We start from the raw sequence: 15,624 nt of genomic DNA, 5'->3' as shown, positions 1-15,624 counted from the left end.
TTTGTGTAATTACAATATACACTACATTTGAAATTTAATCTCAAAGTCTTTTTTTTCATGGAAGAATTTGTACCGATCTTTAGTCTTAATTGTTTTTATTATATATCTTTTTATTTGTCTCCTTTTATAACTTTCTGGTTATGTTGATTGTATAGTCTTACCATAGTATTTTTAAACTTCATAGCGTAATATAGGTTGATCACAATTCACATGAGATCAGTTTTACCGGAAACCTTTGATTAATTAGAAAAATAAATTTATATTTAAAATAGAAATTCCAAAATACGGTGACGTATCAATCTAATTTTACTAGAGAAAAATAGACGACCAAACATGGCCTTATCATATCCCTTTTCTAAAACAAATTTGTTTTTTAATTTTTAATTTTTAATTTATTTTTGTGATTTTCAAAGGATGACCGCTCGGCACATTCGCCAATACAAATCCGATCGCTCTCTCTCTCACACACTCAATGTGTGTACTCTATAAAGGGAGGAAATTTTGAGCCCTAAATTTTCTGCTATCAATCTCTTTCTCAGCTTACAGGTATACAGATTTTTTACTCTCTTCACCTTACAAGTTGATGTTTATATCGAATTATTGATTTTTCTTGTGCGAACTTCGATTGAGTACTGATCCGTTCTCTTAATGATTCAGTCTGTGTTTTCCAATTTTTCGTTTGGATTGGATTGTTGAACAGTATGTTAGTTATGATAACTTCAAGTTTGTCTGTCGATTTTTTTCGGTTATTATTCGAACAAGAAGAGATTTCTAGTACGTTGACCTTGGTTTTCCAGATATGGAGCTGTTCATGTTGTTAAATTATTTGTGCATCTGTTATAGTTCTCGATAAAACTGTAGGTATTAAGTAGAATTTCTGGACTGGTTACTTCCTTCGTTGGATTTTACATACTGCTGAATTAAAAAGCTCGAGAATGAATCGGATATGTCTCAGTTACACTCGAATAAGTAGAAATTTGTGGACCAAAAGCGTTGGTATAAATCATTTGTAAAAGTAATAATAGGCGAAAAGGAAACTTTAGATTCAAAACTTTTCAGAAAGTGGAAGGGGGCAAGTATATACTACTATAAAAGGAATCCTTTCATGAAAATGCGACAGAATTGTCTTCTTTGTGTGATAAAAGGCTATACTTCTTCACTTGTTGATTAAAATGTTTGATTGGTGGTAAAGGATAAAAAACATATAAAGAAACTGAGGAATTGCTTGTTACTATGATTGCTATTTGATTGTATATGTTCCTGTTAATTCAATCCATGAATAGAACCTTTGTGTGTATGGCATAGATGTTGTTCCATATTCATCGGAGAGTTGAACACCATTGTATAAAGATTCATTTTGGTTTCATGTTGAAGAAGTAACAAGATTCTTGATTGTTTGAACTTAATTGAATCATAATTGGTCGTTGTAAACTTGTATATCCAAATCCAACCTATCTTGATAGAAATTCTGATATATTGTCAAAAAGGTGAAGAAATAGAACCCGTTTTCCACTTGAAATTCGTGATAGAATCAAATTCTTGCATCATATAAGTGATAAAATGTTAAAACATAGCATACAAATACAAAGTGTTACATGTCTTCCATACATCGCAAAATCATGTTTTTTTTTTTTTTTTTTGTTTGCTTTGTAGATACAAGAAAATATAAAAGATGAGTACATTAGATGTTGCGAGGACAGAACTTGCTCTTGCTGTTCTGTATTTGAACAAAGCTGAAGCCAGAGACAAGATCTGCAGAGCAATACAATACGGCTCAAAATTCGTGAGTAATGGGGAGCCAGGAACAGCACAAAATGTTGACAAGTCAACTAGCTTGGCTAGGAAAGTTTTCCGTCTTTTTAAGGTCTGAATTATGTCAAAATATTCAAACTATTTTGCACCAAACAAAACAATATAGAATCTGATTTTATTTGTAAATCATATCTGCAGTTTGTCAATGATTTGCATGGTCTTATCAGCCCAGTCTCCCCTGGAACTCCCCTCCCAATAGTTTTATTGGGGAAGGTATGAAATATGCACTCTTTAATTCTTATGTTCAAATGTCAATTTTTTACTTCAATTTTCTCATTTTAATATTTCTAATAACAAAATGTTTTTTTTTGTCCAGTCAAAAAATGCATTGCTGTCGACTTTCTTGTTCCTTGACCAAGTTGTTTGGCTCCATAGATCCGGCATCTACAAGGTGCGATATCTTTTCTAGTTTTGATTAATTATCTATTCGTTTTAACTATTTAACAAAACGGAAACTTTTATAAAGTAGAATGTCATTTTGGACTCATGAAGTTATATTATTTTAGAACAAAGAACGGGCAGAAATAATTGGCAGGATATCACTCTTCTGTTGGATGGGGTCTTCAGTCTGTACTACTTTAGTCGAGGTATACAAATACATATCCAACCCTCGTCTTCAACATTTTACATATCTGACCCTCATATTCAACATTTTACATATTCAACCCTAACTCATCTTCAGATAGGAGAGCTTGGGAGGCTTTCGAAGTCAATGAAGAAATTGGATAAGGAACTCAAGGATACCAATAAATACAAGGTTTGTATTAATCAATCAAATAGTATTATTTTATGATAATTTATTTGGTTACTTAATTTACATTAAATAATAAATACAGAACGAAGAGTATCGTGCTAAAATTAAATCATCAAATGAGAGGTCATTGGCTTTGATCAAAGCGGCCATGGATATTGTGGTTGCAGCCGGGTTGCTCCAGTTGTCTCCCAAAAAGGTGACTCCTCGTGTTACAGGAGCCTTTGGATTCGCCAGCTCCCTCATATCTTGTTATCAGGTACTTACTTTATAGCCATTAATTATTTATACAAGTTAAAATTTTTTTGGACAAAAATGCTTTTACCTGAAAGTTTAAATACTATTGTATTTATATAGTTGCTACTTTCTAGAGGATATTAAGAATTTGGTCCTTGTGTTTTACTCAATATTGCAAATTGGGCCAGTATATTTAAATCTTCATGAGTTGTCCTTAAGTTTGCATTTCGGATTTAATCCCTTTGACAACGAAATGCAAGTCTTGAAAGCAGGAGTAAATTACATTTTTGCTCCCCGATTATTGATTATTTAGCAAGTTTGGTACCCAAGTATAGCTGATTTGACAAGTTTGGTCACAATGAATGAATGAAATGCGAGCTTAAGTAGGACTTCTGAAGATTTCAAAATATTTGTGATTTTGAGTAAAGTAGGGGGACCAAATGTGCAACAAAATGTAAACTTACGAACAACTTCAGGAGGATTTCAAAAAAAAAAAGAGACCAAACTTGCAATTTTTGTTAATTACGTATTGGTATTGGTTTTTGCAGTTGCTTCCATCACCACCCAAGTCCAAATCGTCTTGAGCAGATGAGTACCCAAGCTAGATGTGGACGTTGTTAAAAATTAAATAATTATTAAGATATAAATTGCAGTTACATACGATGTTTTTGTATGATTTTTTATTTGCAGTCAACAATTGCAATAATGTATGTCGTGCCTGTTTTTATCGTATTAGTATTCTGTGTATGGCTTGCTTTTAAGATATGGAAATATTACTGGCATGTAGAAAAACCATGTTTGTGTGTACATTAACCAGGTGCTAGTGTTGGAATTTTTAAAGGTTAGACTATGGCAAGTGGTCAAATGGGAAAAGCATGTGTTACATTAGCTTCCCTACCAACTCACTAAATATATTGGAAATGATTACCACTCTACAAAAAAAAAAAAAAAAAAAAAAAAACATTAAATTAAATAAAAAAAAATATAACTAATAAAACATAGAAAATAATAATAATAAAAAAAAACATTAAATTAAATAAAAAAAAATATAACTAATAAAACATAGAAAATAATAATAATAATAATAATAATAATAATAATAGGAATATAAAAGTCTAGGGTGGAATTTGTAAATTTTATAAACCAGTTTAGAGAAAGAAAATTAAGGAAGAGGTTTGTTCTGCTTTTGACCCAAACTCAAAGGACCATAATTGATGATTATTGAAAACTGTGTGTCTACGTCTATCGTCTTTTTCCATTTAATACCTGCAAATGTGAAAGATTTTTTTATTGCCTCCAAACAACTCCAATCGGTCAAAACGGGAAGCCAACCAATAGGGAGCGTCGTCTTCGCCCGTCTTAGTAGAGACGCCACACGCAAGCCACAGCGTCTGGGAACGAAGTTCACGTGTCTTCAGGCCCTCCAGCTCAGCTCCACGCATGGGTTGAAGTGCCCACTCTAGATAGCCTTAAAGTTGAGAAACAATACTAGGTTTATATGGAGTTTCTCTTTCTAAACTTGTAAAGTAATTGATGTTGATCAACCAAAGGTCAAACCCACACGCATACCTAGACATCAACATGGATGTAAAGTCGAGCTTTGGTTTTTTTTGAACGGTGAACGAAATATATTTGATAACAAAAAAGGGGTTAAAAGTGAGGAGCACATGCCACATTACAACAAAATGTTTGATAAATGAGATATACATCAAAAGGACCAATCAAGCATAGAACAATTGGACCTATTTTTAATCCAACTTAAAATATTTATTCTAATATCGTCCGCAAGAAGCATACACGCTCGCCGATTAGATCTGAAGAATATAGCGTTCCTCTCCTTCCAAATAGTCCAAAGAATCATATAAACAAGAGAAAGTTGCGGATTTCTTCTTCTTTTACACTCAATAGCCAAATTCAGCATCTCCAAAAGCTCCAAACATAAAGACAGTCACTTATCAAGAATGTCAGACCACTCCACCAACCATTTCCAAAGTCTCGAGGCAACATTACAGGAGAAGAAAACGTGATCCAAACATACCTCGTCCAAACCATAGAAAGAACACAAGGTTGACGCAACACAAACTCCACGAGACAAAAGATTAGAAAAAAGATGGATGCGATTTTCTAATCAGTCTCCATACAAAACAATTGACTTTTAACGGGATCCACTTAACCTACTTGAACTTAGGCATGTTAACATAAGACGAGGTGTCGATCAAATTCCTTAGCTCTTTCATCGAAAACGGAGCGCTAGCATCACATTTCCAAAGCCACGTATCACAACTACTAGAAACTGAAAGTTATTTAACCGGCCCGTGAGAAGCAAGAGTTGATTAGCTTCTCTCCCAAATCTAATACGCCTAGACCAACTCTAATTCCACTTTACATCGTCAACATTATTCAGAATAATTCTATCTTTGACTAGGCAGTCCTTGTTTGATTCGATACTATAAAGATTAGGGTAGAGATCTTTCAAGGTGAAATCCCCACACCAACAATCCTTCCAAAAGAAGGTTTTATCACCCCTTCCAACCTTTCTTTTGAACAAATCAGCAAGAATTATCCCTTTATCCAAAAGATCGATGCTAATTTGAGAGATGCTAAGCCACACACGTTTAATAGAGCATTTAGCAAAGGGTCTCCCATCTATCAACTTAATGTTATGAATGGAACGAATGTAAGAGAACCAAAAGGAATCATATCCAATTTTAAGCCGCTACCACCATTTGGAAAAAAGGGCCAAATTAACCCCATTAAGGCAACCAACACCAAGCCCACCATCTTTTTTAGGTTTTATCATCTATTCCCAAGCAACCCAATTATTTTTTCTAGTGTTTTCATTACCAACCCATAAGAATCTTTTTCTAGTGGTGTCAAATTAGCTAATCACCTTTTTAGGAGCTCTAAAAAGAGAAAAGTAGTAAATGAGTAAACTATTAAGAACTGAATTAACAAGGGTAAGACACCCACCTAACGAAAGAGTCTATGATTTCCATATAGATAATTTTCTCTTGAACTTGTCAATGATCAGACTCAAGTTCTTCGAAAATTTCATATTAGCTCCCACTGGAAGACCAAGACACGAGAATGGAAAGGAATCGGTCTCACACTTTAAAATGCTAGCAAATCTATTTACCCCCTCTTATCGACACCAACTCCAAACACTTTACTCTTGTGTAGGTTCACCTTCAGACCTGAGGCAATAAAAAAAACAACAGAGTAATCTATTAAGATTAACAAAGTTAATCTCTGACTAAACACCAAGAAAAGTCACATCGTCAGCGTACATCAGGTGTGAGATAGAGATCCCATTATTTGGGAGAGAGTGCCCACGGAAATAGTGAAGATCAATAGTCGCATCCATGGAAACATGAAGACCCTCCATGGCTATAATGAAGAGAAAATGTGATAGTGAATCTCCTTGCCTCACTCCCATTTAATATCAAATTCTTTTGTCAGCCAGCCGTTAACTAACACCAAGGCTCTACTAACACCGATGGGTCATGTTCTAATGACCTCTCATCGTAGGATGCAACGTCTTAGACTTAGGTCTTTTTGAGTCAAATTCTTCCAAAATGTAAGATACATTTCTTTATGTTTTTATGTGATATAATCATATTCTAGCATGTAGCATTTCTAGCTACAAGCTTCTTACTTAACGGCGATCGCGATACTTCTATTGATTGCTTTGATTATCTTTTACTTCAATCTTATGGCTTAAGTCAAATGCTACATCGATTTTGGTTCTCTGAACCACATAACATACTCATCTTAGCCGGACTCGATTTGATATGACCACTTGGGTCGGAATAACAATAATCTTCTTAGTCATTACCGAAACGATGGTAATTAAAGATATTAACAAAACATAATCAATTATTAGTTCCTTGGTAACCTTATGCATTTCCATGATCCAAGTGTAAGTCATGTGCTTCCAGTGGTATAAACCTCTACTACATTTCACATCTACTCATAGTCATCCCAAGAATTATCTCATACTTCTCCAAGTCACAATACAAAAATTTCATATAATCATTTAACACCTCGGATAATATAACTAAGACTTATACTACTTCTTGAAATGACTACATAGACATTCAAGTTCACCATATAATATGCCTCTTATGATTATAGCTACTTAATATATCCTTAATCCTAATCCCTTGCATTTTTGTCAGCTTCATTAAGGATCATCTGGAAGGTTCTTGCTTTTAGCTTCGGCGCATTCAGTCTTGTTGCTTCATTTTTCTTCGGGAAATCTTTTGATATATGCCCCTTTTCTGATTCCTATAATATAAAAAATCCGAAAATCCAAGACCGGGATTGGAACCGAAACCCGCACCGACAGTATTCCTATAATATAACAAATCCAACTCCGGTTCCGATTCTCAACAAGTCCGGGTTCTAAAGCTCTTCCACGTTGAGAAGTGGTTGACTCGACTTCCTTATCCAAAATTGAAACGGGAGTTATTTTACTTTTGCAGCGGCTAGGGTTAGAAATTAAAATTTCAATTTGAATATCACAAAACGATCCCCACATTCTGCTGCTCCCGTCTACTGTCTACCTCCAGACCCGAATCGATCGACGATTACTATAGTCCTCGATTTTGCAGGCTTCAATCGATCGACACGGTGTACCTTCTGCTGCGTATTTTTCACCTCAAATCCTTACTCCAGTTCACTGAGCGTATTTGCGACTAAGGTACCTTCTGCTGCGTATTTGCGAGGTCATCACTCCTCAATCGAACCTTTCTGACTTGGGTGAGCTTGGGGTATGTACTTGCGTATCCGTTTACACCAAAAGTCTGATTACTGCAGCAAAGTTGCTATTCCTAGGGTTTTAATATGTTCAATAACATCTTCTATTGTTTTTGGTCCAGCACAATTAAACCGACTTTGATATCTCCTCGGAACTTCGAAACATGCCTACTACAGCCGTGGAAGCGAAGATCGCGCCGTCGATGCTATCGTCGGACTTCGCCAATCTGGCTTCAGAGGCTGAGCGCATGATCAGCTTCGGTGCCGATTGGCTTCACATGGACATAATGGTACCAAATTTCCTTTGATCCTTCAACATAGAAATACAGGTTTTGATTGGATTTGATCGTTGCTTTAGCTATTGAAGATAATAGTACTGTCGATTTTTACTTGTGGTATCAGAGACTATGCAATCCTTTTGTATCGATTTACTCCAGAACCTGATTTAGCAATTAAGTCATGATGAAATCATGAATGGTTGACCTAGAATACGACTCAATGTTATCATTCTCGTATAGCTGATATTATGTTTGTTCCTTTGTCCTCTCATTTTCTGACTGTCTTACGCATTGGCAAACACACTAAGTCACTAACTCAGCACTCACACATCTTGTGTTTTATTTGTTTAATGGCATGTAACAGAGTTAGTACTCGAGTACGTTTGGTTTTGATGCATGTTTGTCTATTAATTGAGTTTGAGCTATTGTATTTCCAGATTGTGTTTGTCTCCAATTTGATACTGGTTCTGTGTTTTCTGTACACCTGAGGCAAGGCAGTTGTTATTTATCACAGACAGGATTTTAATTATCATATAGAAACTTTGGTCAACTTCACCGTCTGCTTTGTTTTCATTTCTTGACCTGCATCTGCACTCTACATTGCTTTTATTCGTTTTGGCCCCAACAGGACCCTCTATACATTAGCCTTGTGATCAGAATTTCATTTCATGTTGTGACTGTAGTATCATAATTTGCTTCTTTGGTTATAGTGGTCGTCTCTGATAGACCGCTGATGTTAATTTGCAGGATGGGTATGGTTTCAGAGTTGGCTAAAGATCTTGTGCTGTTTATCAGAAACCAGCAGATAGTTTGTTTTAGTCGACTTTAATCTTGTAGTTGTATAAATGATGACTATTAATTAACACTCATGCCTTTCATTTTATTTCAGGCATTTTGTCCCAAATCTTACAATTGGTGCTCCAGTGATTGCGAGTTTAAGAAAGCACACAAAGTAAATGAAGTTCTTTGTTTTTTCCACTATGCTCTTTAACTTCATGGCTAATGCAATAAGGAGCTTTCTTGTGATGCAGGGCATATCTGGATTGCCACCTTATGGTAACAAATCCTCTTGATTATGTTGATCAATTAGGAAAGGCTGGTGCTTCTGGTTTCACATTTCATGTTGAGGTGTCTAAAGGTGGGATTACTGTATGTTATTTGGATCACAAAGTTGTATTATTTTAGATTGATCATAGTTAGTTGTTGCACAGATAATTGGCAAGAAATTGTTAAAGAAATCAAGTCGAAAGGCATGCGGCCTGGTGTGGCATTAAAACCAGGAACACCCATTGAGGATGTGTATCCCCTGGTATGTATGTTTCTAAAACATGTTGTGATAACTGATAATGTAAAAGAAAAGAAACCCTTGTTGATTGATGATGGTTTGTTTTTCACTGGTTGATAGCTTGAAGGTGAAAATCCTGTTGAAATGGTTCTTGTTATGACTGTGGAACCTGGATTTGGTGGGCAGAAGTTCATTCCAGATATGATGAATAAGGTGTATTTATTTATGGGAACTTTTCTCTGCCTAAAATTTCCATTTGAGTTTCTCAACTGACAATTTTGTTGTTGAATAGGTGCGCACATTGAGAGAAAAGTATCCGAAACTTGATATAGAGGTTAGTGTTTCAACTTTCAAAACTCTTATTGCATGCTTGATGTTTTTACATAAAAAAAATATATATATATATATTTGTGGATGGCAGGTAGATGGAGGTTTAGGGCCTTCAACGATTGATGAGGCAGCTGCTGCAGGTGCAAACTGCATTGTTGCTGGGAGTTCAGTTTTTGGAGATCCAGAGCCGGGTCGAGTTATATCTCTACTCAGAACAAGTGTCAGCAAGTGCTTGAAACCCAACTTTATATAGAGTCAGCAACACACTTTTACACCATCAAAGACTTTATGAGTTGCTTAATTTGCTATGTTGATTTATTGTGCTATTATGCTATTGTACTGTATATGTATTATCTATTCTGTAGAGTAGTTTTGTTTGATATGAAATAATAAATGATGGTGTTGTTGACGTGTACTGCAATTGGGACCCAGGGTACAAGTGCTTCTAATGAATCAGTTGCTAAAACTACACATTGGATTGATTTCACCATTTTTGCATTTTCCAGTCACACTCACACTTTTGGTTGCTGTCTTGGTGATCCATAAATTAACCACAGATTGGTGTTGTTAATGCTACTTCATCAATTCTATACGAGATGAAGTTACCTTCCTTTCTCTTTGCTGCAATGGGTTAGTTATTCTTTTACTCCAATTTAAGAGCAGTACATTTAAATATACAAAAAGGACAACGTTTTACAATTAGACTAGCTTCAAATCATTGTATGTATGTCTATGGTATATGGTATTAAGGCTATCTTTGGTAAAAATAAACTAGCTTATTGTAATTTAGCGTTTTGTAAAATCATAAAAGTAGTTTATAAGGTAATAACTTATTGATAAACTACCTATAGTCTAAAAGCTAGCTTTTCGTCAAAAATTGCTTAACTTTAAACTTTAAAGTCGGTGCTTATGTGGTCAAGGCAAGCCGTGCATGGCTTTTTCTTTCCTAAACAAAAATGAAAAAACCCATTTTCTACCTTTGAGTCATCGACGGTGATTGCAACTTTAACATGCTATCTTATTAATCGAGATTCGTGACAGTGAAGCTTCAAATGTCTAAAATCATGCATATTAGTTATAATTTCTATTTTTATTATTATTTTTATTATTATTATTATTTTTATTATTATTATTATTATTATTATTATTATTATCTAGGCCTATTCCCTACGCGTTAGTGATTAAAAGTTTGAATCAACAGTGGACCCATGAATTTGGATTTGGATATTGATAGTAAAAATATTGGAAACAAGAATTTCCAGAAATATTTGCAACATTTCTTTTCTGAGCAGAAGAGCCGTTTTTAGGTAGTGTTTGACCAATTATGTATTAATCAAAATTTGATTGATTCGTCAAAAAAGATTTATTTAAGCCACTTCGATTCTTTTTGTCCAAGTTGCTTTTTCTTGCCTAAATCATTTCCCTCTTTTTGTCCAAGTTGCTTTTTCTTGCCTAAATCATTTCCCTCTTTGTTAGTTTTGGGAATATCACCATTCATACTTTCATAGGTCCGCGATCTACATCTATAAACCGAAATGTAGAAATGATCCACAATTTTTTAGAATCAATAGGCTTCAAATTGTTTATGTGAAAAAATTATTGAAATTGAAGGTGATTTGTAGAAAAATTGTGAAAAAAAAAACTCAATTTAAAAAAACGCTTTATTAGGCTAAAACGATGCTATCGAAGGTGATTTGTAGAAAAATTAAAAAAAAATGTTTTTTTTTTCGAGTGATGTGTAAACGTACACATTTAATATGTACAAACACAAATGTGCATTGTACACATCATCAATATAGACATTTAAAAAACATAAAAAATTATAAATGTCTATTTATAGAGGATAAAAAATTATGAATTTTTGCATTTTTTATTTTTTTTTTCTTCAATAAAAAATAAGGTCTAGAAATTGAAAAATCAAATAAATAAATTAAGGGGTTTTTTGTATCCCACCAATTTAGTATGACACAACTGTCTATATTAATAGTTGATTTTTTATTCAAATGGTCTTAAAAAAGTTAGTGATCTCAATGGATCTCATATATATATATATATATATATATATATATATATATATATATATATATATATATATATATATATATATATATATATATATATATATATATATATATATATATATATATATGAGATCCATTGAGATCACTAACTTTTTTAAGACCATTTGAATAAAAAATCAACTATTAATATGATCTCATATATATATATATATATATATATATATATATATATATATATATATATATATATATATATATATATATATATATAAAAGTGAATATACCCTTAAGGGTATATAAATTTAGGTACCCAAACTCAGTATAATATGTCATTTTGTTTGATATATTTATTATAATGTTCTTCAACTTCAATCCTTAACTTGATTTACTTTCAAGATTTTTAAAATTTCATTATTATCTTCCTCTTAAATCACATCTTTTTGACGAAGATCAATTAGGCTATATATATTATAGTTGAAAATGAAAATTATATAAGAGGAAAATAAATGTGAAATTTATAAAAATCTTTGAATGAAATCAAGTTAGAAGTTGAATTATAAGAACATTAGACAATTACAATGTATATATATGATACAAAACGACATAGTATGGTGAGTTTGGGTATCTAAGCTTATATACCCTTAAGGGTATATTCACTTTTCCCATATATATATATATATATATATATATATATATATATATATATATATATATATATATATATATATATATATATATATATATACAGAGAGAGAGAGAGAGAGAGAGAGGTGGGTTCAATTGCGAAAATAAAAAAGGTTGAGAATGAGAGAATCATTTTCAGCCACACATTTAATCTAAGTATGAAAAGACACGGTGACAAACTTGTAAATATGTTAATAACCTTCAATCTTAAATACGTAACTACAGAGAATTCGATAACAGTTCATTCATCATCAAAAATTTTCTTCAACCTTCAATAATCATCCAGATTTCTTCAACTAAATCGGAATTTCTTCGTTGTTCATGAAATTGGAATCGGAGTTCTGAACTCGCACTTACAGTCGACATTGAAGGACTCATAATCGGTACTCACAAGTTCCCAATCGGATTTTTGGAAATCAAAATCAAAATGAGAAATCGATCAGACATAAGATGTCGCATCTGAAGTCGAAATCAAAAGTATAGGATGATTTGGAATTGATAACTTGATGTTTTTAACATTTTTAAAATACTTAACTTGTATGCACTCCAGCTGTGTGATGAAAAGCATAAACTAAATTACCACGTTATATTCACATATAAATATGTTTCTCATCTGAATTAGGTTATGATTATTAAAAACACAAAACAAATATGCAAATCTGTATGTTATTTATATGTGAATAACATATAAAAATTATATATATTTGTCAAAATACCTTCAAATATTCATAAGTGAATATATTCACAAGGGAATATACTTTGTAATATATATGTGAATATACTATGTAATATTCATAAGTGAATATATCATCTTATATTCACAAGTGAATATACTATGTAATATTCACATGTGATATACCATGTAATACTATGTAATATTCACATATAAAATATTATTTAATACTCATAAATGTATATATCATCTAATATTCACAAGTGAATATACTATGTTAATATTCACAAGTGAATGCATTGTCTAATATTAAAATATGAATATACTATGTTTAATTGTATGTTATATTCATATATGAATGATACCTAAATTGTAAAAAAAAAAAAAAAAAAAAAAAAAAAAAAAAAAAAAAAATTATTCATAAGTGAATAACGAATGTACAGTAATAAAACCTGATGCATTTTTATTCACTTATGAATAACGATAGCTGAAAATATATAATATATATAATATATATATATATATATATATATATATATATATATATATATATATATTATCTTAAAACTATATCAATATGGATGTCTATTTGTAGAGAATAAAAAATCATGAATTTGGGTATATTTAAAATCATTTTTTGATAAAAATAGCTTCTAAAAATAATAATAATAAAAAAAAAACTATGTTTTTGTATATATTAAGGTAATGATGAGCATAATTTAAGGAAATATGTTTTGTTGGAAAACACATATGCATTCATTTCCCATTTCCGCCGGTACGTTGGAGGCTTTTGCCCCAAAAATAAATGATTGGCTGAGAATGATTCATCTATTCTCAACCTTTTTTTTTCTCAATTGAACGCTCTTATATATATATATATATATATATATATATATATATATATATATATATATATATATATATATATATATATATATATATATATATATATATGTGGATGGTACTTTCCACAATATTTGAGTATTTTTTCCTGAATATAATGTCTTATTAAAGCAAGTTTAAAGTATAATGCTATAGTTGAGCAGATTTCCAAAGTATAGTGCCATAACTGGTAAAAGGAAAGTATAATGCTCTAATGGAAAGAAATGAAAGAAGGATGCTACATGGTTTCTTCACTGACGCGGGTGATTTCAAATCCTAGATAATTTGTCATCATTGGAGATATTATGCATGTTTGTAGACAGAGGACATCCGCACTTACCATTCTGCAGCACCAAAGACATTCGTGGTTTGTGTGGTTAGGCACTGAGCTCGAGTAATTGGAAGAGGTGACATGAACCTGAAGTCCGGGCGTGGTCGAGGGGTTACCCTTTGAGATGTTCTTCATGTTCCCGCTATCTCAAAGGGTTTTTGTTTTACGAACAAGTTTGATAAAATTTTGTTCTAGATGGAGCTTGGGAGGATCGAGATTACAAGAAGCGTTATTTATGTTGAGAAGACGAACAATTGTTGGGGTAGGTGAGGTGTATAATGAAGAATGCTCGTAGTCTAGCATTTAGTTTTAGTAGCAATAATTTTAATGGTTGGAAATTCAAATTTTAATAATGTTATATGGTTTCTCTGTTTGTTTAATTTTTTTCGGCGTGCATGTTTATCACACACAAATGTGAAAAACATCTAGAAATGCAAACTAAACGAATTTTAAAATATGATAACAAAGATTTTGATAAATGAGAGAATCGCATAAAATCTAAGTTTACAAAAATACTGGTATGTTAAAAGAGATACAACGTGTGTGTAGATGAACTTAATGTGAGGTATGTGCAAGGTGATGATTATGTTGTTTGACATATATAGTTAGATAATTAGTTCTAACAAGGTGATTAATATAAAAATAGATAAATAGTTCAGCAATGATTCTTTATTAACGTATGAAAATCTGGTTGTTTTGATCTCAAAATGCTAGAAGATCTGAGTTTTATTTGTCAAAAGATCATAAACTAATCATTGTGATTTGTCAAAGATAACAAACTAATCATTGCGATTTTACATTACAATAATGTTCGAGACTTTTTCAACCATGCGAATGCACTAACATGAAACCCGGGATTGGGCTCAACGAGTTGGGTTGTTTGAATGGTCCATGTTGTTTTTTTGAATGATGAATGTATACGTAAACTCCTCTTGTCTCTTGACTCTTGGTTTGTGGTTCTTTATTTCTATTCAGTTTTGGTTTGATTTTAAGTATTAAAATGTTTTAATTTATTTTGATACGTTTTTTAGTTTGGTTAAAAATGATGGTTATTTCAGGAGAATGTTTGACAGAAAATTTAATTTTTAGTAGGTATTTCAAAATAAATGTTAAATTCACAGTGTCACATACTTGACAAGTCACACTCAACAGAAAACCAGACGCCAACAGATTTAGCAAGTCAATAAAAATAATAACCAGTCAAACATAGTGCAAATTGCCTAAAGCAGTTAAATTCGTTACTATTATGGTCAAAACGTAATTCCATTGTTACCTAACTTTAAGAGTCGATTATGATATAAACAATAATTTTTTGTCTTGTTAGGTCTTTTCAAGGAAGAGAATTTAGATACGATCAATGTTGAGAATTAATTATAGTATAATTCCGACAAAATAAAAAGAACACGTATCACCTCACTGTCTTTTCTCATTACAAAAATGGTCGACAAGAACTATACAATGTTTACAACATCAAATTGACACTACTGTGACACACGTACAATAGTTGTACCCAATTGAACTCTAAAAAAACCTAATACATGTAACATTTTTTCCCTAAGCTCTAAAAATCACAAAAAAAATG

General features: G+C 32.1%; 2 protein-coding genes across 2 annotated transcripts; both read left to right on the top strand.

Annotated features, from left to right (window-relative positions):
• The first annotated feature begins 409 nt into the window (after window positions 1–409).
• On the top strand, window positions 410–3,547 carry LOC145004587 (peroxisomal membrane protein 11D). The gene is made up of 8 exons (XM_078963531.1): window positions 410–546; window positions 1,654–1,864; window positions 1,951–2,025; window positions 2,129–2,203; window positions 2,319–2,399; window positions 2,495–2,569; window positions 2,649–2,822; window positions 3,349–3,547. The coding sequence occupies exons 2-8, from the start codon at window positions 1,673–1,675 to the stop codon at window positions 3,382–3,384; spliced, it is 708 nt and encodes a 235-aa protein (XP_078819657.1). The 5' UTR covers window positions 410–546; window positions 1,654–1,672; the 3' UTR covers window positions 3,385–3,547.
• Window positions 3,548–7,262: 3,715 nt separating this feature from the next.
• LOC145005833 (ribulose-phosphate 3-epimerase, cytoplasmic isoform-like) lies at window positions 7,263–9,938 on the top strand. The gene is made up of 9 exons (XM_078964951.1): window positions 7,263–7,572; window positions 7,681–7,848; window positions 8,584–8,588; window positions 8,726–8,788; window positions 8,868–8,974; window positions 9,048–9,145; window positions 9,242–9,334; window positions 9,414–9,455; window positions 9,543–9,938. Exons 2-9 carry the CDS (start codon window positions 7,723–7,725, stop codon window positions 9,702–9,704), a joined length of 696 nt encoding a protein of 231 aa, XP_078821077.1. The 5' UTR covers window positions 7,263–7,572; window positions 7,681–7,722; the 3' UTR covers window positions 9,705–9,938.
• The last annotated feature ends 5,686 nt before the right edge of the window (window positions 9,939–15,624 follow it).

The sequence above is a fragment of the Lactuca saligna genome, chromosome 7 (assembly GCF_052625555.1).
Source record: "Lactuca saligna cultivar CGN05327 chromosome 7, ASM5262555v1, whole genome shotgun sequence".
NCBI lineage: Eukaryota > Viridiplantae > Streptophyta > Magnoliopsida > Asterales > Asteraceae > Lactuca > Lactuca saligna.
Note: the sequence above shows the minus strand (reverse complement) of the source record. Positions and strands in the feature narration are given on the sequence as shown.

Bases quoted from the DNA above. Each gene is read 5' to 3' on its own strand.
- LOC145004587 (XM_078963531.1), top strand. From the start codon at position 1,673: ATGAGTACATTAGATGTTGCGAGGACAGAACTTGCTCTTGCTGTTCTG. The intron at 2,204-2,318 runs GTGCGATATCTT...ATATTATTTTAG, and splicing joins ATAGATCCGGCATCTACAAG to AACAAAGAACGGGCAGAAAT. The intron at 2,823-3,348 runs GTACTTACTTTA...TGGTTTTTGCAG, and splicing joins CCCTCATATCTTGTTATCAG to TTGCTTCCATCACCACCCAA.
- LOC145005833 (XM_078964951.1), top strand. From the start codon at position 7,723: ATGCCTACTACAGCCGTGGAAGCGAAGATCGCGCCGTCGATGCTATCG. The intron at 8,975-9,047 runs GTGGGATTACTG...GTTGTTGCACAG, and splicing joins TCATGTTGAGGTGTCTAAAG to ATAATTGGCAAGAAATTGTT. The intron at 9,456-9,542 runs GTTAGTGTTTCA...TGTGGATGGCAG, and splicing joins ATCCGAAACTTGATATAGAG to GTAGATGGAGGTTTAGGGCC.